Below are 22,995 nucleotides of genomic sequence, written 5' to 3'. Positions count from 1 at the left end.
AATTTACTCCCACTTTAGGGCCACTTTACACTGTCAGAGCAGTGTAATAGAGTTGTAGTGTAAATTAACATTAAGTGCCAACAATTAAGGTATATCCAAATGGAGACAGTGCAAGGTAGATAGAGGAGGCTACTGGGTTAGAGGAATAATTTTGCACACTATCTATGACTTAGACAATTCATTGCATTTCAGTAAATGCAGAGAAATTTAAGATATGAAACTCAGGAGAAAACCAAAAAAGATTACAACCTCAATGATCACTGAGGATGTGGGGTAGTAGACAATAACACTGTAGATCCTGTTGCATATGGCTTTACAAAATACAAAACAGAGGGATCAAACACTATATAAATCAGAGGAAATGGCTTGGTTTTTATTGAAGATACTGTTGAGGCTACCTTTGGAATACTATGCAATATTCTGGCCATTTTACTATTTAAAAAAAAAGGGGGGGGGAATCACAACTTAATACGAGTGAAGAGGCAGGCAATACTGAATTTAGATGGGATTCTTCTGAGCAGTTACTTAATATACAGCAAAACAACCAAGTGGAGTGATAGGTGCAATGCATATAATATTGCTCTTCTAGAGTTTAACAGAAATAAAATAATTATTTTGAACGAAGTTTACTTTGGAATACAGTTCTTAATGCCAAAAGAGGGAATGACCTAAATGGGCACCATCATCTCTTTCCAACCTGTATCTATAAAACAAGCTACAGTGTGGAGAGCTAGAATGTGCAATGAATTTGCACATACAGAAGGAATTTTCACCACAGGCAATGTGCTCTACATAAACTACTATACAGTTCCTTAGAAATAGTACCAATTTCTACAGAGAATTGCACTAATAAGCCCCCTCAGCTTCAGGTCTTAACCAACTTTTAGCTATTGGGGGTCAGGAGTAAACTTATCCTATGGGCAGAATATCCCATAAATGCCTACTGCACGCTTTCTTGGACTTCCTCTGAAGCTTCTGATACTGGATACTGTTGGTGACAGGATACCACCTAAACTGATCTCTGGTTTGATCCAGTACGGCAGCTCCCATGTTCCTAAATTGCTGCAAACTTCATTTATGGTTTGTGGAGAATGAGAGTTATCTGCTTGATATTAACCTGTCTAAACGTCAGGAATTAAATCAAAGGAGTCTGTAAAGAATGAAACCCACAGGAAACAAAACAATGGCAAAGAGAAGGCTCCTTGAGGAAACAATAGGGGGAATTATAAACTGGAGAATATCCCGTCTGTCTCCATCCAGACTAGAATGGTTTTCTCTTCCCAAGGCTGGGCCTAGGATCAGAGGGGATTCTAAACCTCACAAATGTTAGAAAAGAAAGGAGTGGTTACCCAGGTTGTATCAGTGAAAGCTGACAGATTGACTGAGGCACACAGATACATAGCCTGCTGCTGCAGGATTGGCTGCTTTCCCTGCCAGAGAAAGAGTTAGGTGGCCTAAGAGGAATTCAGAAAAAGATGGCAAGGAAAGCTGAAGGTGTAAGACAGATCCATTTGTGTAGGCCTTTTATTGTTTTTAGCCTTTTGCTCTTCTTGCTTTGTACCTTAAAAGGAATGAATAAATAATGTCTTGTTTGAAGGTGCTATTTCTGCGAACGTACAAACATACACTATCACATATGCCCCTGAAGGAAAATTCTTACAGGTACAACACCAAGTTGGACCTGTGTCACTAACACGATTGGGAACCAAGGAGATTCCAGACCAGAAATCCAGTCAAAGAATGGGTGGACTGCATTGTTCCTCCCAGAGTGAGGTGCAAGAAGCCAGGCCTGTCACCTAAAGGGTGCACTCCATGAGGAAAAAAGGGTTTAAGATGCAGTTTTCCCTGTAGGCAGTATACTGTGCCTTTCATTGAACAGCTTTGTATAACTGGACAAAGTATTCAGTGCTGAAAGTGAAATCAGTTAGAAATAAAAACAAGAAACAGGTGTTGGAAATGATCATCCAAACTTATGAAATATTCTTTCATTGATATTCAGCCCAAAAACGAGGACATAATCACAGAGTTGATTCACAGCTTTAAAGTAAATTCTGTATCTGTAGCTCATCTATTGCTTTGTCACAGGAGCTAGTACAGATGGATTTTGGAGGGAAGGGGAATTGATTTAACTTTTATCACCATTTCAGGTGCAGTCTCCAAGACCAACGTAGTGTCCCATTTATAATGTCCCCAGAATTCTAATGTTATAAGTATATGAATAGGAACCTACAAGACTATTGGTTTTAGAGATATTCAGCTGCTTGCATAAAAGAATTCATCAGGTTAAAGCCCTGCTTTGGTTCCCTATTTTGAAAAATGTACAGACATTTTAAAAAGCTGAATAATTTATTTGCTTCCATTTGTAGCTTTTGCTTACTGATGCTATTCATTATTTATTTGTGGTTTAAAATTATTCACATTTTACAGGAATAAATCTATATTAGTGATCTTTAGTAAAGAGATGATAACCAAAAGAGACTGATGAGTGTAAATACGACAGTCTACATAAAGCAGAAATGGAATAAGCTTTCATGGTGTGCTTTCAACAAATCCACGGGAGGCAGGAAGATATCCTGGCTCCAAATTTCTGAGAATTCACTAATGAAAACTGAGCTTCACAACAAGATGTAGATTTTAAAATCATTTTTAGTGTTTAGAATATTTTTTATCTTTGTTCCAATGGTGTATTTCTTCCCATTTCAGTCTCTTGCTCATTCTTTTTCCAAACTTCTGCTGAGTGTTGGCAGTGTTGACTGCTGATTCCAAAAGGTATGCATGATAGCAACCATTGCCTCAGCAATTTGTATTGATTTGACTTGGCAATTTTCACTCTATATTCCTAGCGTTGTCTTGCCTAGGACAAACATTCCCATATAGTAAATAAAATCAGAAATCTTGACTTCTAGTACCACTACAGTTAAGAGAGTCCACCTGATAGTCACTTAATACACTTTACTGATTACTTATCATTCTTATTTGTATCACCCTAGGAGCCCATCATGGACCAGGACTCTATTATGCTTGGCACTGTACAAATACAGAACAAAAAAGACCCAAAGAGCTTACAATCTAAACATCGGACAAGAGGCAACAGATGGATACAGATAATTGGCATGGGAGAACAAGACAATATTGGTCAGCATGATAGGCAGTGGTCTCAGCACACCAGCAGCCTAATCATTGTCAATTTTTTTGAAGGCAACTGCAAAGGAGAGTTGGAAGGAGGGATTTGAAGGAGGATAATGAAGTGACTTTGCAGATGTTTACAGGGAGCTCATCCCAAGCATGAGTGGCAGTATGGGAGAAAGCCTGAAAGTGCTTGTTCGAAAATTTAAGAAGTACACCGCTACCTCGATATAATGTGACTCAATATAACACAAATTCAGATATAACGCGGTAAAGCAGCGCTCCGGGGGGGGGGGGGGGGGGGGTGCGCGGGGCTGCGCACTCTGGTGGATCAAAGCAAGTTCAATATAACGTGGTTTCACCTATAACGCGGTAAGATTTTTTGGCTCCCGAGGACAATGTTATATCGAGGTAGAGGTGTAAGCGACAGTGGCTGACATCTTGGACTGATTGGAGGCAGGAGTCAACCTTACAATACTAAATGAGAGATGATAGGAAGGGTGGGGAGAGACTGTGAAGGGCCTTGAAAGTGAAGACAAACAGCTTATGTTTGATACAATAAAGAACAGGGAGTCAGTGAAGGGATTTAAAGAGACGGGTGAGATGGTCACAATGATGGAATAGGAAAACAATCTTTGCAGCAGCATTCTGAATGGTTAGGAGTGCTACAAGAGAGCATCTGTCAAGTCCAAAGAACAGGATGTTGCAGTAACAGAGACACAAGATGATGAGAGCCTGGATGAGAGCTTAAGCTCTGTGGATGGATAGGAAAGGTTGTATCTTACAAATGTTATACCAAAAGCATCTGAAAGACTTAGGCCTTGTCTACACTAAAGGGAAAAGTCGATCTAAGCTATGCAATTTGAGTTACGTGAATAGCAAGTCTTGGAGCCCGGGGATCGCGGCATGCCCCGGTGACAAATAAGGTGGGGAGAAAGATGGGGGGAGGGGGCGGAACCTCCGTAATTTATAAGTGAACTAACTACGCTATACTAACCAACTAGAACTATCTACAGTGCAAACCAAAAGTCCTGCTAAGCCGCTTGCCGAAGCAGAGTAAAGGGAAGTTCCAGCTACCGTCACTGGCGGTAAGAAGGAACTGAGGGGGTGATGGGTCGGCAAAGCCCTTTATTGTGTGCCATGAAGGCACGACTCCAGGAGTGCCCAAGCCGACCCCACAGATGCTAGGGGAAAAATCTTCCAGCTACTGTGCACGTGCGCGCGCACACACCTGATTGGAATTGACATGAACAAGCACTCGAAGAAGAACCATTACTTCTTCAAGGAGTGTCCCTATGGGTGCTCCACATTAGATGACTACCAAGCAGTTTGCTCTAAAGCGTGTGTGGTGGGGGGGGTGCTTCAGAGTTGAGTCCAGTAGCAAAGAAACACAACCGAGTTGAACACTCCATCAGAAGCAAAGTCATGAGTTATTGAGTAGTGTTCAGTAAATGTATGTATAGAGGCCCTTACATATTTCAATAATGGTCATATTTTTGAGGAATGCTGTAAAGGTGGAAATGGACCTCGTAGAGTAAATACATATGTTCAAAGGTATTTGAATATTACAAGACTCGTAGCAAGAATTAATGCAGATGGATATCCTCTTGGAAAGACTTTGATTAGAGATTACAGGGACTTTTAATCTACCTGCAAGCAAGACAAACAATTTGGGGGTCTTTCTATCCAGATAGGCGGCCAGGGCTCTTCTGATGTCAAGGTTGTACAACTGTGCTTCTTGATTATCTAGGGGAGTCTTAGGGTGGAAGAATGGCAGGAGAATGGATTGGTTAATATGGAACTGGAAGAAATTTTAGGTATAAACATTTTGGATGGGGTCACAGCATGACCTGTCCTTAAAAAATACTGTGAAAGGGGGGCACGCCATAAAGGCCCCTACTTTAGCCATCACTTGGAGATCAGGAATGTCATTTTCATTGATAAATGGAGCAGTGAGCATGTAGCCAGCTGTTCAAATGGTGGTCTTGTGAGGCATTTACGTACTATATTAAGGATCCAAACAGCAGTAGGATGCTTGACTGGCAGATAAAGGTTCCTCAGGGAACTCGGAAATCTCTCTGTCATTGGGTGGGCAAAAATGGAATAATCCTCTATTGGAGAGTGGAAAGCCCTGATGGCTCCCAGATGGACTCTGACAGAGTTCAGCAGAGTCCAGAACTTTTTAGTGTTAGGATATAGTCCAGTATATCTGGCAGTGATGAGGTCATCGATGGAATATATGTGAGGTCACACCAAGAGAGAAATCTGGTCCATTTTTGAGAGTATGTGCAGCGAATATACACTTTCTACCTGTGTAATAGCACTTTTTTTACTTCCTCTGATCAGGTAGTCTCTAATCCCGTGAACCATCGACCAATCATGCTTTGAGACAAAACACTGTGAAACTGGAGTGAAGGATCTTCCTGCCTTCCTGGGAGAGGAGATGAGGAGCGGCATGAAGTGTGATTGGGGAGCAAACGGCCAATTATATTAGGTAAGGAATACATGTTTGCTGGGCCAGGTCAGAACTATTAAGATGACTCTGACTTTGTCTCTTTTTATTTTGAGGAGAACATTGGCTATTAGAGGAGTCTGTAGGAATGCATACAGGAGATCCGACAACCAATGAAGGTGAATAACATCCCTCAAGGATCGGTGACCCAGTACGTCTCTCAAGCAAAACTGGGTACATTTCTTGCTTAACTCTGTGGTGAACAAATCTGAGGAGTGCTCCATTGATGGAATATGTGGTGTAATAAGCTGGGGTCTATTTCCCACTCATGATCTTAGAAGAAGTGCCTGCTAAGTGCATCCACAGTCACATTTTGAACCTCCAGGAGATAGGCTGCTGTCATGATGTCCTGGATGCGTATGCACCAATTTCAAAGCTTGACATCCTTTGCGCAGTTGTCCATCATGATCTTTATGTGTTTGCCCCTGATTAGTGGTAAAAATTGGAGACGCATATCTGATTGCTCTGAATTCCAGGAGGTTGATGTGTAGCATGGTCTCTTGCGACATCTATTTGCCCAGGGCTGTGCAAGCTTCTAGATGCACTCCCCACCCTAGTAGAGAGGCATCTTCATTATGATGACCACTGGGAGAGGACATGCAAATGGGACTCCTGCACACACATTGTTATAATCTTTCCACCAGTCGAGGGATTATTTTACTCAGGTGGGTATAGAAAGAAGCACATTTTAACTGCGTTTGTTTGGTGAATAAACAGCCTGAGCCACCCCTAAAGGCAGTTCTTGACTGGAGTTTGGGAACTGAGTTGCATTGTACTGGCTATGTTGGAAAGGGCCACAAACCTATGCAGAGGAAAATAGGCACTTCCTGTTAATGAATTGAGATGAGCCCCAATTAATTCTAAGTTTTGCACAGGGGTCAAAGTGGATTTTTGAATGTTGAACTGCAGGGCCAATTTGAGGAAGAGATTTATGGCTTTGGAAGTTGCCTGTGACATTCAGGTAAGGGAATACTAAAATACATTTCTTGCAGAGCTGTGCTGCTACTACTGACATGACTTTCGAAAAGACCCTCAGGGCAGATGAAAGACCAAAGTGGAGCACCCAGTACTGAAAGTGGTCCTGACTGACAGTGAAACATAGGAATTGTTTGTGGGATGGATGGATCAGAATGCGGAAATATGCATCCCAAAGGTCAAGGGCTGAGAAGCGATCTCCTTGCTCTAGTGATGGAATTAGTAGCCTCAAATCTAGGATGAGACTCCAAATGCCATTCTTTGTTGGTACCAGAAAATACCCAGAATAAAATCCCTTTCATCTGTGTTGCATGGGCACTGGTTCTATAGCCCCCAAGCATAGGAGAGAATCTATTTCTTGACGAAGCAAGCTCTTGAGAGAGGGGTCCCTGAAGAGGGATGGGAGGGGGGGTTTGTTGGTGGAAGCATAGTAAAATGGATGGTATACCCTGTGGAAATAATCTCCAAAACCCATTTCTCTGTAGTGATTAACTCCCCAGCCCACCTGAAGCAGTAAAGGTGATCGCCAAATGAAGGAAGGCAGGTGAATTGGTGTAGCCGGCAAGGAGAAGGATGGTAATTCAGGCCCTCAACTAGCCTGTCAAAATTGCTGCTTGAAGGTGGAAAGTAGAGAGGTGGAAGGCTGAGAGGTGGATGGTTTCCTTCTCTGGAATCTCTGTCTCTTCTGATGAAGTTCATATGACATCTGGAAGGTCAGGGATTAAGCAAGAGGGGATTGCTGAGCCATCTGGGACTTGCTGAGCTTTCTCTTGTAGGCAGATCTATAGATACCAAGAGAATGTCGGGTAGCCCTAGAGTCCTTTAATATTCACAGAGTTTCAACCGTGCTGTCCACAAACAATTTAGACCTAGCAAAAGGGAGGTCCTCCACCATATTAGAATCATAGAACTGGAAGGGACCTCGAGAGGTCATCTAGTCTAGTCCCCGGCACTCAAGGCAGGACTAAGTCTTACCTAGACCAGCCCTGACAGGTGTTCGTCCAACCTGCTCTTAAAAATTGCCAGTGATGGAGATTCCACTACCTCCCTATGCAATTTATTCCAGTGCTTAACCACTCTGACAGTTATGAAGTTTTTCCTAATGTCCAATCTAAACCGCCCTTGCTGCAATTTAAGCCCATTGCTTCTTGTCCTATCCTCAGAGGTTAAGAAGAACAATTTTTCTCCCTCCTCCTTGTAACAATCTTTTATGTACTTGAAAACTGTTATGTCCCCTCTCAGTCGTCTCTTCTCCAGACTAAAACAAACCCAATTTTTTCAAACTTCCCTCATAGGTCATGTTTTCTAGACCTTTAATCATTTTTGTTGCTCTTCTCTGGACTTTCTTCAATTTGTCCACATCTTTCCTGAAATGTGGCACCCAGAACTGGACACAATACTCCAATTGAGGCCTAATCAGCGGAATTATTTCTCGTGTCTTGCTTACAATACACCTGCTAATACATCCCAAAATGATGTTTGCTTTTTTTTTTTTGCAACTGAGTTACACTGTTGACTCATATTTATCTTGTGATCCACTATGACCCCCAGATCCATTTCCACAGTATTTTAGCTAATGGCTAGACATCCATGAGCAGATGTTAGAGAGATGGGCTGAGATTTTAATTTGGATAGAAGAAGACAGTGTAAACAACAAGCACGAGAGGTGCTGTATTGGCTGCAGATCAATCACGACATCGCTAATATGGTAGGAAACTGCTTTTCATGCTTGAAATACAAGCCATGCCAAGAAGCAGAGCCACAGAGACTCCATCCAGTTCCACAAAGGCCTTATGTAAAGGCAGGCACTGACTTATTCACCTGGCAATCAAAGGATTATTTAATAGTCACAGATTATTATTCTCTGTATCCAGAGATTTGCACACTGCACAGTACTAATAGTAAGTAAGCGACAGCTAGTGTGAAGGGTATCTTCTCCACACATGGAATTCCAGATGAAGTCTTTACTGATAATGGGGCACAATTTTCCAGTGCAGATTTTAGGCAATTTGCAATAGATTGGGATATTCATCACAAACATCAAGCCCAAATTGCTCCCTAATCAAATGGATTTGTGGAAAGGTCTATATGGACAGTAAAGAACCTTATGAAAAAGACTTTTGACAGCGGGGGTGATTTGTAGAAAGTGTTACTGGTTTACCGAAGTGCAACCCCGGAGAATGACTTTTCTCAAGTGCAGCTGTTAATGGGAAGAGGGATCAAATCTAATTTACCAATTACTGATAACTTGCTGAAATCTCATAACAATGAAACTATATGGAAGATGAAAGAAAATCAGAAGTGGAAGCAGAAATATTATTTTGACAAAAGGACCTGTGATCTCCCATCTCTTAACCCAGGTGACAGAGTGTGCCTGAGGAATCACACATCTAATATTTGGGGCCAAATGGGTACCATTAAAGAACAGCTGTATCCAAGGTCGTATGTAGTCCAGACAGAACGGGGGACACATTTCGATGTAATATAAGGGATCTCTGAGTAATCCTAGAAATCCAACATATTGACAGTACCTGTGGACTCTGGTATTTGAGCTTTGCGAACAGGGGCTGCTAACAGGGAGTTTCGCAAGGGAGTTCTCCAGGTGAAGGAGGAGCAATACAGCAACCTTTTGGGGTAAGTGACTGTCTGTAGTGTGTGTTTGTTTGTGTTTGAGGGTTACTTGCTGTGTGCTGAGCTTGTGTTTGTCAGTCTGTTTGTTTGTTTTGGTTGTTTGAAGGACCGTGTGCTGTGGCTGGCAGTTGGAAGCTGTGAGCTTCAAAGGAAGGTTTGAAAGCTAGAAGCCTCTGGTAAGTGGCTGAGCCTTAATCAGTGGGCGGGGCATTCATACAGGCCAGGGCTTTATAAAGCAGCGCACAAGCGACCAGGGGCTGCTAACAGGGAGTTTCGCAAGGGAGTTTGGAAGGGAGCAGGAAGGGGGCGAGGGTCCCTTGCCGGTTCCATCTGTTTTCTCTTGATTCCCCTTAATACCTATAAAGCAACTACATTCTAACTGTTTGCTTAAACAACCCTTTCAGCTGACAGGGGGCTGCAGACGGGAGTTTGACAGAGGGAGGCTTACGATGGTTAGGAAGACCCGCAACACCTGTGCCAGCACTGCTACTGTCTCCTCCACCTGTGCCTGTAGCCAGACAGAGTGCCTAAGCATGGATGCCTCTACCCAGATCCTGGTGTGGTTTTGCAAAGACTGGAACTTGCAATTTCCACTTACTGATATCCAGGCTGGGGGGACCATCCAATGTGAAAGGTGCCTGCTGGTGGAATCTCTCAGGCAGCAGGTGGGAGAGCTACAGGAGGAGGTGGCTAGGTTGAGGAGCATCCGTATCCACGAGCAATTCCTCGACAGTGTCCATGTGGAGACAGCTGAGGTAGCTGTCCCAGTACACAGGACTGCTGATACACCACTGGTGGAGGAGGAGATGGCTCAGGGTGGACGCTGGCAGCTGGTTACTTCTGGCAGCAGGCAGTGCTCCACCCTTGCTCCGAACCCTCCTGCCGTGGTTATAGGTAACCGTTATGCTCTTCTTGATACAGGAAAGAAGGAATCACTCCCTACAGTAAAGGAGGAGAAGCCTCGTACCCCTAAGGCTGGAGAGTCTGCTGCCACCACTGCGAATAGGAAACGTAGGGTAGTGGTGGTCGGAGACTCTCTGCTGAGGGGGACGGAGGCGCCCATCTGTCGCCCTGACATTTCATCTTGGGAGGTATGCTGCCTGCCGGGGGCCCGTATCCGAGACGTTACGGAGGCATTGTCGAGGATTATCCGGCCCTCTGACTACTACCCCATGCTACTCATCCATGTGGGCACAAATGATACTGCGCGATGTGACACTGAGCGGATCAAGAGTGACTACAGGGCTCTGGGAGCACGGGTGAAGGAGTTTGGAGCACAGGTGGTATTCTCTTCAATTCTTCCTGTTAAAGGTAGGGGCCCGGGCAGAGACAGATGCATCATGGAGGTGAATGCCTGGCTGCGAAGATGGTGTCGCCAGGAGGGCTTTGGCTTCCTAGACCACGGGATGCTATTCGAGGAAGGACTGCTAGGCAGAGATGGCGTTCACCTTTCGAGGAGAGGGAAGACCCTATTCGGACACAGACTGGCTAACCTAGTGAGGAGGGCTTTAAACTAGGTTCGACGGGGACAGGTGAGCAAAGCCCACAGGTAAGTGGGGAACATGGAGACCGGGGAAATGAGTCGGAAACAAGAGGGAGTGTGGGCTATATTGGCAGAGAGAAAGGAGAGTCAGGAAAAAACTGGGAGGAAAGATCAAACCAGTATCTTAGATGCCTATATACAAATGCGAGAAGTATGGGGAATAAGCAGGAAGAACTGGAAGTGCTAATAAATAAATACAACTATGACATTGTTGGCATCACTGAAACTTGGTGGGATAATACACATGATTGGAATGTTGGTGTGGATGGGTACAGCTTGCTCAGGAAGGATAGACAGGGGAAAAAGGGAGGAGGTGTTGCCTTATATATTAAAAATGTACACACTTGGACTGAGGTAGAGATGGACATAGGAGACGGAAGTGTTGAGAGTCTCTGGGTTAGGCTTAAAGGGGCAAAAAACAAGGGAGATGTCATGCTAGGCGTCTACTACAGGCCACCTAACCAGGTGGAAGAGGTGGATGAGGCTTTTTTCAAGCAACTAACAAAATCATCCAAAGCCCAAGATTTGGTGGTGATGGGGGACTTCAACTATCCGGATATATGTTGGGAAAATAACACAGCGGGGAACAGACTATCCAACAAATTCTTGGACTGCATTGGAGACAACTTTTTATTTCAGAAGGTTGAAAAAGCTACTAGGGGGGAAGCTGTTCTAGACTTGATTTTAACAAATAGGGAGGAACTCGTTGAGAATGTGAAAGTAGAAGGCAGCCTGGGTGAAAGTGATCATGAAATCATAGACTTTGCAATTCTAAGGAAGGGTAGAAGGGAGAACAGCAAAATAGAGACAATGGATTTCAGGAAGGCAGATTTTGGGAAGCTCAGAGAGCTGATAGGTAAGGTCCCATGGGAATCAAGACTGAGGGGAAAAACAACTGAGGAGAGTTGGCAGTTTTTCAAAGGGACACTATTAAGGGCCCAAAAGCAAGCTATTCCGCTGGTTAGGAAAGATAGAAAATGTGGCAAAAGACCACCTTGGCTTAACCACGAGATCTTGCACGATCTAAAAAATAAAAAGGAGTCATATAAAAAATGGAAACTAGGACAGATTACAAAGGATGAATATAGGCAAACAACACAGGAATGCAGGGGCAAGATTAGAAAGGCAAAGGCACAAAATGAGCTCAAACTAGCTACGGGAATAAAAGGAAACAAGAAGACTTTTTATCAATACATTAGAAGCAAGAGGAAGACCAAAGACAGGGTAGGCCCACTGCTTAGTGAAGAGGGAGAAACAGTAACAGGAAACTTGGAAATGGCAGAGATGCTTAATGACTTCTTTGTTTCGGTCTTCACCGAGAAGGCTGAAGGAATGCCTAACATAGTGAATGCTAATGGGAAGGGGGTAGGTTTAGCGGATAAAATAAAAAAAGAACAAGTTAAACATCACTTAGCAAAGTTAGATGCCTGCAAGTCACCCGGGCCTGATGAAATGCATCCTAGAATACTCAAGGAGCTAATAGAGGAGGTATCTGAGCCTCTAGCTATTATCTTTGGAAAGTCATGGGAGACGGGAGAGATTCCAGAAGACTGGAAAAGGGCAAATATAGTGCCCATCTATAAAAAGGGAAATAAAAACAACCCAGGTAACTACAGACCAGTTAGTTTAACTTCTGTGCCAGGGAAGATAATGGAGCAAGTAATTAAGGAAATCGTCTGCCAACACTTGGAAGGTGGTAAGGTGATAGGGAATAGCCAGCATGGATTTGTGAAGAACAAATCATGTCAAACCAATCTGATAGCTTTCTTTGATAGGATAACGAGCCTTGTGGATAGGGGTGAAGCGGTGGATGTGGTGTACCTGGACTTTAGTAAGGCATTTGATACGGTCTCGCATGATATTCTTATCGATAAACTAGGCAAATACAAATTAGATGGGGCTACTATAAGGTGGGTCCATAACTGGCTGGATAATCGTACTCAGAGAGTTGTTATTAATGGTTCCCAATCCTGCTGGAAAGGCGTAACGAGTGGGGTACCGCAGGGGTCTGTTTTGGGACCGGCTCTGTTCAATATCTTCATCAACGACTTAGATATTGGCATAGAAAGTACGCTTATTAAGTTCGCGGATGATACCAAACTGGGAGGGATTGCAACTACTTTGGAGGACAGGGTCATAATTCAAAATGATCTGGACAAATTGGAGAAATGGTCTGAGTTAAACAGGATGAAGTTTAACAAAGACAAATGCAAAGTGCTCCACTTAGGAAGGAAAAATCAATTTCACACATACAGAATGGGAAAAGACTGTCTAGGAAGGAGTACGGCAGAAAGGGATCTAGGGGTTATAGTGGACCACAAGCTAAATATGAGTCAACAGTGTGATGCTGTTGCAAAAAAAGCAAACATGATTCTGGGATGCATTAACAGGTGTGTTGTGAGCAAGACACGAGAAGTCATTCTTCCGCTCTACTCTGCTCTGGTTAGGCCTCAGCTGGAGTATTGTGTCCAGTTCTGGGCGCCGCATTTTAAAAAAGATGTGGAGAAACTGGAAAGGGTCCAAAGAAGAGCAACAAGAATGATTAAAGGTCTTGAGAACATGACCTATGAAGGAAGGCTGAAAGAATTGGGTTTGTTTAGTTTGGAAAAGAGAAGACTGAGAGGGGACATGATAGCAGTTTTCAGGTATCTAAAAGGGTGTCATAAGGAGGAGGGAGAGAACTTGTTCACCTTAGCCTCTAAGGATAGAACCAGAAACAATGGGTTTAAACTGCAGCAAGGGAGGTCTAGATTGGACATTAGGAAAAAGTTCCTAACTGTCAGGGTGGTTAAACACTGGAACAAATTGCCTAGGGAGGTTGTGGAATCTCCGTCTCTGGAGATATTTAAGAGTAGGTTAGATAAATGTCTATTAGGGATGGTCTAGGCAGTATTTGGTCCTGCCATGCGGGCAGGGGACTGGACTCGATGACCTCTCGAGGTCCCTTCCAGTCCTAGAATCTATGAATCTATTTCCCATCTGACTGATCCTTTATTATCAACACACAAAGGAGAAATTGTCAAGGAACAAGACTCCAGTCAGACTCTACTGAAAGGGTGATACTGAGAAGATCAGAGTGGAGATTAAGCATCCTGAAAGACTCATAGACACTTGCTAACCTGCCTGGAGAAGGGGTATTTGAGGAAACTGAGTGGTAAAGACACTCCAGAGTGATGTGCTTGTAACCTCTCCTCTCTAGGTAGTTGACACATTGAGTTTACGGAAATGCACAACATGGGTAGAAAATGTAATGCATGTGTTATTAGATAGTTGTAGCTGTTTATATATACGTATATAAGAGTTAATTTGTTTTTCTTTAAGATGGAAGATGTAGAAATACATTTGTAGAAGACTATAATTTAGAGACGTTCCCTCGTAAGTGACAAGATTATGAACATAGGAATTTGGACATGTGCCCTGGAGGTGGGGATTGGGAACAATGCATGGCTGTGTGCAGCAGTTTATCCGAGACGCTCTCCAGTTTGTTTTACTAAAGTTTTATTTCTTTCTCATTCACTGGTTTGTTATTTAATGAACCCCACATCGTTAGCGCTGAAGACAGCTGACAGGCCAAGGAGGATGAGGATGGAGTACTGATTCTGAGACTTGTCTAGAAAAAGATAATTCGAGACTTTGGTGAGAGCGGTTTCAGTGGAATGCAGTGGGCAGAAGCCAGATTGGAGAGAATTGAGGATGGAATTGGAAAGGAACTCCAAACAGTGATTGTAGACAGCATATTTAATGAGCTTAAAGAAGAATGGGGAAGAGGTAGCTGGAGATGGAAGTGTGGTCAAGATTGGTTATTTTTTAAGATGGGAGAGATTAAAACATGCTTGTAAAGAACTAGAAAAAAGTGAGAGGTTAAGGAGAAGATTAAAGGAGAGGATGAGAGTGGGCATGAGAGTGATCAGGAAATGGTGTGGGATGGGTTCCTGGGACAAATAGAGGGGTAGGAGCTAGAGAGCTGCATCTGTGACAGGGAAGGAGGAGAGTTGTACTAGGAAAGGGAAGCTGAGGGTAGGGGGAAGGTCACATTGTATTTTCTCTGGAGAGAAATCAGCAAGATCCTGTGCAGAGACAGAAATGAAGGCAGGAGGAGGGGAGGGTTTCAGGAATGAGTCAAAGGTGGCAGAAAGGCAGCTGAGAGTGTGCGTGTGAGATTCACTTAAGTTGAAATTGTTTACTAGGAAGATGGCAGAACTAAAGGAGGAGAGAACTAATTTGCAAGGGAGGAAGTCAGCCTGGTCACAGGATTTCCACCAGAGATGCTCTGCAGTGTGAGCACAGGAAGTGGATATTGGGGGTGGGCTGGGAGTTGACAGAGGAGAGCTTGTGATCGGAGAAAGGGGCAAAACAGTCAAGGGTGGAGGAGAGTGAAGCATGGAGAGAATAAAAAACCCCATCAAAGGAAGAAAGGAAAGAGGGCTGAGAGCAGATGAGAAGTTATCCACACTGATGGCCTGGAAGTCACAGAAAGACTGAGTGACAGGATGTGGGGAGTAGGGGGACTGATGGGGTGATGCTGAAAGAGATCAGACAATGGTCGGAGAAGGGGAACACAGCAACAGAAGATCAAAGAGACAGCGGTGCTTGGGCAAGATCAAGTAAAATGAATGGCCATTTTCATGAGTGGGGCAACTGAACAGGTGCTGCAAGTCAAATGAAGACTTGAGGGTGTGGAAATGTGTAGCTAAGGTGCCGGAAGGATCGTCAACATGGAAGCTGAAGTCATCAATGTGGATTGTCGGAGACTGAGAGGAAAGAAAGAGAGAGAGTGCTAGGAGTTGAAATCAGAGAGTGTGGCTGATGGGAAGGATTTGGGTGGACGGTAGATGACAGCAACATGGAGGGGGACAGGAGAATAGTGTCGGATGCAGTGTTGCTCAGAAGAGGCAAAAAGGTGGGAAAAGGAGGTGTTGGAAGTGGCATGAATGGAAGAGAAGACCAATACCCTCACCACAGTCTGATCCAGGGAGTGTAAAAATCTTCTGTAAGAGAGGGCAGAGGCAGTGTCTGTATTATAATTGTATTATAATAGTGCTGAAAGGGCCACAAACACAATCAGAACCACATTGTGTTGCTCTGCAAACACATAGGAAGACATGGTTCCTGCCCCAAACAGCTTACAATCTAAGACCCCAATTCTGCTAAGATGTACACATGTACTCACTTAACTTTACACATTCTGAGTGCCCCCCCACCCCAAGTTAATTGCAGAATCAGCGCCTGATTTGAGAAATTTGTAATGAGAGTCTCAAACTAGTGGAGAGGAGGGAGGAGCAGGGTAACAACAGAGAGATCACATGGTTACATACTGCAGGTTAAGTAGTGCACAAGTTGATGTTTCTAAATATTCTGAATTCAAAATAAATGAATAAATAAAATCAGCTATCCTGATTACCACACAGCATACTCATAGCTGACTGATTGCTCGGATCACTGATTTATAAGTAGAATAATCCTATTTATACTTGATCTTCTTCTGGAAAATGAGATTTTTTATTTATAGGGCATCTTAATATTGTGTGATAAAAAACAAGCAATCAGAGTCTATGTTGCTTCCCCAGTGCATTTATAATCGTGATCATTCCTAAAAATAAATATTTGTATGCTAAGTATTTCTCCTAACCTACAGCAATGTTCAACAATGCCATGATGAATGCCAGACAAACGTTTTCAGCTGATCTCACTACAAAGTTAGGTCAGCTTAGCTCCATCACTCAGGGCTGTGAAAAAGTTCACGCCCTGTTGTGATGTAATTAAGATGACCTAAGTCCCAGTGTAGACATCGCTAGGTCGATAGGAGAATTCTTCCGTCAACCTAACTACCACCTCTCGGAGTGCTACAATGGTTTTTACATTTGGCTGTGAAGAAACCTGTAGAGTCTGGAAAGATAATGACAAAGTGACGAAAATACTCTTTCTTCATTACTAGACTGCTAGAGCAGCAATAAACATAGGTACATTTTAGGCAGAATTAGCAGTTTACTATGGAAATAGAATTAAATCTGTATATCCAGCAAGAATATAATAGTTTTTCCTCTCTTAAAAACTGTCCCATACCTCATTAGCTGTGTTGTGAGTTCCAACTATTCTGATGAACGATGCAGGTTGTCTGTCAAAAGTTATCGCTTGCCAAGATCTACAAAAGAAAGCAGAGGGACATACAGTATTAAGCAGAGTCACCACAGGTTGCAGTGAAATACAGAAAGAATCCATTGAAGTGACAAAACAGGCTGTAATTTAATGGGCCCAGAAGGGGACACACTTTTCATGGCCTGAATTTCCAGCAGTCTTTGTTTGGGTTAGATTTTTTAAGTGCCTTGACTCTACTTAGGTGTATTCCACACAAAATTCAGTACAAAAATTAATACAGTTAAGCTCTAACTATTGTTAAAGACCTTTAAGAAAAATGGTAATAGAAAAAGTATTGGTCAGAATTCTGAAGTTCCTTTGTATTAATTTCTGACAGTATTACTAATAGAAATATACAGGAGGAAATGGATGTTAGCATTAACTACCTGTAGAGACCAAAGGAATCACGAGGGCAGGATTAAGGCAAATCTGAGTTGTAGGCACATGATGACATGAACTCCCCACCCCTGCATGGCTCCACCCCATGGCCTCACCCCAGTGCTGTGTCCTCATTCCCCACTTCAAATGGCAGTGATGCCACCCTCCCTTTCTAAAGGCAACGATATGGGGTCCCCTTCATTCAGCCAGGAGTGGCAGGAGCAGCCCCTCCCGCTGGGAACAGCAGCCCCCCCCCACCCTTATCCCCTCACTGGGGCAGGAGCTGGGGTGTAAACATTGGGTAGATGGGGCAAGACTGAGTCCACTGTACTCTTCTCTTGCCACACACACAGTCCCCTGTTTTGGGGGTTAGGGAAGAAGAGTATTAGTGGGGTCCCACAGAGAAGTGGATCTTAGAAATTAAAACCCCACTGAGATGCACAGGCTCTCTGCAACTATAAGGGCTAGAAACATTCTTCTGAAGTGATCACATGATTCAAGGTGCTGGGGCTCTAATATTGGTCTTTAGTACCTATGCCTTTATCTGGCCCTGGGAACCACCCAAGTCTTCTAGGGTATGTCTACACTGCAATTAGACACCTGTGGCTGGCCTGTGCCAGCAGACACAAGCAGGCAGAGCTCAGGCTAAGGGGCTGTTTAATTGCAGTGTAGGTATTCGGGCTGCAGCCCAAGCTATGGGACCCTCCCACCTCGTAGTATCCTAGAGCCTAGGCACCAGCCTGAGCCCGAATGTCTACACCACAGTTAAACAACCTCTTAGCTCAAGTCAGCCCCGGGGTTTTAACTGCAGTATAGATAAACCCTTAGTTACGCTTTGCTTGCTTGCTTGGTTCTTGAAAGCTTCAGTCATTTGTCTGTCATTTTTAGTGCATCCATGACCATGGTACCTTGGTCCCATAAATCCTTGATTAGTATCATGATTATTGCAGTTTACACAGCATATTTCTAATCAGTTTGCTGGCACCCACAACTGTAAAAATCACACAGTATTTTTATCTAAAAGATTTGCAGTTCATAATTAGATTTCTTCCTTCCACATCAGATAGTTGCAGACACGTTTTTCAGTGATTATTGCTAATTACAAATGAACGATCAAAAATTATTTATATTTAGATTTATGTCAGGTGCAAAGTTCATTGTTCTTTGGACTCTTTACTGAACCCTATATAAAGGATATAGCAATATAAAGCAATTTTAAAGAAAGAAGACCACTTATTCAACACGTTAACTTAGTACTTATTCTTCATTATAACAAAGGGAAATATATCAGCTATTAAGAAAGGCAAGCGGTAGAAAATCATAGGGTATATCTAAACTGCAGTTGAGAAGTGTGACTGAAGCACACTCACACATACCAACGCTAGCTTTGATCTAGTTATATCAGAGCTATCTCGAGTTAGAATAGAAGTGACGCCATGGCAGTCAATGGAAACAAGTTACTCTCATCTCACTTTTAGGGATCCCACTCATTACAGAATCCCAGAGAGATACAGTTGCCTTAGTTTTATGTAAACGGTTTTATATGCAGCCAATTGTGTAAACTGAAACTGCAGTCAATTTATATTTTGTCCTCACTCTTTCCTGTACTCCACCTGGTTTACTTACAGCAATTAATAAAGAAAAAATTGCATGCAATAGGACAAATCAGCTCCCATAAGGAAAGAAAGCTTGTTTCAATTTTTATGATATACTGTAAAATCATCCCTGCATTGTGATTTTTAAAAAGAAAATTGCTTCCTCAACTTACTGCCTTGGAGTCTGACTTTTACATCATTATCCTTTTCTTGAACAGGAATATTTGATATGCAAACATTGTGGGGGTCGTAATGTTGTGTAGCAGACTTTGCATGGGATTGTGAAATCTCTCCCTCCTAATAATATAGAGCAGGATTACCCCAATAAACAATATGCAAAGCACTTTGTGTCCCACCATTCACTCAAGCTCACATATCATGCTAAAAGTGAAGGAGGAGGAACAGGAAAGAATAATACGATCTGAAGGTCTCAGTTTAAGAGCAATCTTCCATTATACACCTCTACCCCGATATAATGCTGTCCTTGGAAGCCAAAAAATCTTACCGTGTTATACGTGAAACCGCATTATATTGAACTTGCTCTGATCCACCGGAGTGTGCAGCCCCGGCCCCCTGGAGCACTGCTTTACCGCGTTATATCCGAATTCGTGTTATATCGGGTCGCGTTATATCGGGGTAGAGGTGTACTGGATTTTAGAGAAACAAGGTGAGTGAGGTAATATCTTTTATTGGACCAACTTCTGTTGGTGAAAGAAGTTTTCGAGCTACACAGAACTCTTCTTCAGCTCAGCAACACTGCAAACATTATACTGGATTAACACTTAATTGCATTAGAATTTATTGTCAATAATACAACCTGAATGCTAGATACAAAATTAACCTTCATTAAAACCACCATTACAAAGGGATTTGAATGATAAAAAAGTAATTAATGCAATCTGATGAACTTCCTGAAGAGAAAAAAAATCAGACATTTTCCTGAATTTATTCAGAATAACTTCAAATGTTGTTAATAGAAGAAACAAGTTTGCAACAGAAAAAGTGACAGGCACATCAGAGACAGTCTGTTATAACAGCTTTGCTGTTCACAGGGCCATTTGACTTGAACTAGAATTTGATCCTGATAGTAAACTATCGATCTCTTCTTCACAAAGATGGTATTACTGTGTCTAGGTTTTACTAGTTTTATTATCATGAGGTTGTATTAATTTAAAGGAGACTATGAATCTCAATCTGTTCTTATGCCAGTTTTACTGCATTGACTTCAGTGGAGTTATTTGTGATTTACGTAAGTGAGATATGAATCTGCCCCCCCACCCTCCCAAAGTACAGCATCTATCTGCACTCATGGCCTGCACATAATATATTGTTTATTTGTATTCCTTATGTGGTTTGGGTCCCTCCTATTATAGAGATCTGTTTGTCTCTTCATGCTCTAAATGAAACATGAAATCAGATAGGACTCTTTCACTGACTATCCCTATCTTTGTACGTCTGTGGGAGTGCAAGTATGTTCTCAGTGGGGTAACCTTGCTTCTTGAGTTGCTTCCCTTATTAGTCTGACAGCGCCTGAGTCAATTAATGTTCAGGGCCTATTGCAAGTCCTTCGTATTCACTTATGCTTTTGTATGAGGTGCAAACTGCCAAAGTCGAGTTTCTGTTTTATTTTGGAGAGTTGTGGCACTCTTACTAGTAATATTCCATCATCACTTCAGTTTGCATTAATGCATGTGCTTGCACATATATGTATATGCAATTCATGTACTGAAAAATAAATATTTCTTTTTACAGATTGAACACTAAGAGAAGAAAAAGCAATATGGAAAGGCTAAATCTGCCTCTCTCCAGTGATCTGGAAAATAGTCTAAAATTATGCTATGTGAAGGAGTGTAAAATGCTAAGAAAAGTTATTAGGAAGGGGCTATGCCTTTGTGGCTTCCCAAGTTAGGAAACATGTAGTTATGGGACCAGGAAAAAGTCAGTTCAGGGATCCTAGTATACAATGTAAGTAGAAATATATCTATTTATAGTCATTCTGAGCACAGGTCAAATAATAGTGCCATCCTTCAATGCAGACTCCCCCCAAAATGGGAATAAGTAACAAAGACTGTCATCTCTCAGATGAAGTGGGGACAATGGGGCAGACGCATCCACCCAGTCATGCAGCAGTGGAATGTGACTGATATCAAAAGGCATTGAACAAGTGGTAGAAGTCCACTGAAGATCCTTTCAACTACATTTTATGTGATTGCTTCCTGCAGTGACCTCACAACTGCTGCCATCACTGGCAGGTAGGGGAATCCTTATTGGCTGCCACAGTGCTGTGACTGGAAAAATACCACAATCACTTCTTTAAGCATATTGAAAGATGATGTAACAAATCTGAAGATTTTCTTGAGGATTTGAGGGGAGACGGGGGTTTTAACTTTTTATTAAAGTTGGTCCAGAGCATCTTACTATTTTTTGGTACATACAACACCTATTTCCATGCTGGTTCAACACTTATTTACAACATTAGAAAATAAATTTCATAGTTATCAAACCACCTCCCAGTATCCACCACCATTTTCCCCCTAACCTACTGATACGTTCTAACACTGAGTGGCTAATTCACTGTCTACAATTTTTGAGAAGTCGTCTGCTTCAGAGATAAAATGTGCTATTTATTATGTATTTTGATGTGCTGAATTCAAATATGACAATTAAAACAACTGATTGGCTACTGTTTCTAAGATATTGAAGTTTTTACATTTTATGTCTATGTATATTGTGTAGATAGTAGAGTTTTAATCATAAATTGTAAACCTAGGTCTTTTCATGTGTTTATGGTTGCTTTACATGATAATATTTCACCTGTCCTGTTTATGTAACACTTTAAAAATCAGCAAAAGGGTTATATAAATAAAATTTATTATGAAACAAAAGGCAAAAAACTATTATGTACATAGTTTATTCCTATTCAGTGTCTACTCGGCGCTTCTTGGCTTGTCTCTTGTATTCATTAAATGGAACATCTCTTGTCACTGTCCAGCAATAGTCTGCAAGCATTGATGGGCTCCATTTGCCCTGATAGCGTTTCTCCATTGTTGCAATGTCCTGGTGAAATCGCTCGCCATGCTCGTCGCTCACTGCTCCGCAGTTCGGTGGAAAAAAATCTAGATGAGAGTGCAAAAAATGTATCTTTAGTGACATGTTGCAACCAAGGCTTTTGTATGCCTTGAGGCGGTTTTCCACCAACAACCTATAGTTGTCTGCCTTGTTGTTTCCAAGAAAATTTATTGCCACTAACTGGAAGGCTTTCCATGCCGTCTTTTCCTTGCCACGCAGTGCATGGTCAAATGCATCATCTCGAAGAAGTTCACAAATCTGAGGACCGACAAAGACACCTTCCTTTATCTTAGCTTCACTTAACCTTGGAAATTTTCCATGGAGGTACTTGAAAGCCGCTTGTGTTTTGTCAATGGCCTTGACAAAGTTCTTCATCAGACCCAGCTTGATGTGTAAGGGTGGTAACAAAATCTTCCTTGATTCAACAAGTGGTGGATGCTGAACACTTTTCCTCCCAGGCTCCAATGACTGTCGGAGTGGCCAATCTTTCTTGATGTAGTGGGAATCTCTTGCACGACTATCCCATTCGCAGAGAAAACAGCAGTACTTTGTGTATCCAGTCTGCAGACCAAGCAAGAGAGCAACAACCTTCAAATCGCCACAAAGCTGCCACTGATGTTGGTCATAGTTTATGCACCTCAAAAGTTGTTTTATGTTGTCATAGGTTTCCTTCATATGGACTGCATGACCAACTGGATTGATGGCAAAACATTGCCATTATGCAGTAAAACAGCTTTAAGACTCGTCTTCGATGAATCAATGAACAGTCTCCACTCATCTGGATCGTGAACGATGTTGAGGGCTGCCATCACACCATCGATGTTGTTGCAGGCTACAAGATCACCTTCCATGAAGAAGAATGGGACAAGATCCTTTTGACGGGCACGGAACATGGAAACCCTAACATCACCTGCCAGGAGATTCCACTGCTGTAGTCTGGAGCCCAACAGCTCTGCCTTACTCTTGGGTAGTTCCAAATCCCTGACAAGGTCATTCAGTTCACCTTGTGTTATGAGGTGTGGTTCAGAGGA

General features: G+C 42.5%; 1 protein-coding gene across 1 annotated transcript in view; it reads right to left on the bottom strand.

Annotated features, from left to right (window-relative positions):
- The window catches only part of BTBD9 (BTB domain containing 9), a 290,271-nt gene that overhangs the window by 16,839 nt on the left and 250,437 nt on the right, over window positions 1–22,995 (bottom strand). The window contains exon 10 of the mRNA XM_054022241.1: window positions 16,851–16,929. Coding sequence (XP_053878216.1) covers window positions 16,851–16,929 — 79 coding nt within the window. The remainder of the gene's footprint in view (window positions 1–16,850; window positions 16,930–22,995) is intronic.

The sequence above is a fragment of the Malaclemys terrapin genome, chromosome 3 (assembly GCF_027887155.1).
Source record: "Malaclemys terrapin pileata isolate rMalTer1 chromosome 3, rMalTer1.hap1, whole genome shotgun sequence".
Taxonomy (NCBI): domain Eukaryota; kingdom Metazoa; phylum Chordata; order Testudines; family Emydidae; genus Malaclemys; species Malaclemys terrapin.
This window is presented reverse-complemented; position numbering and strand designations above follow the sequence as displayed.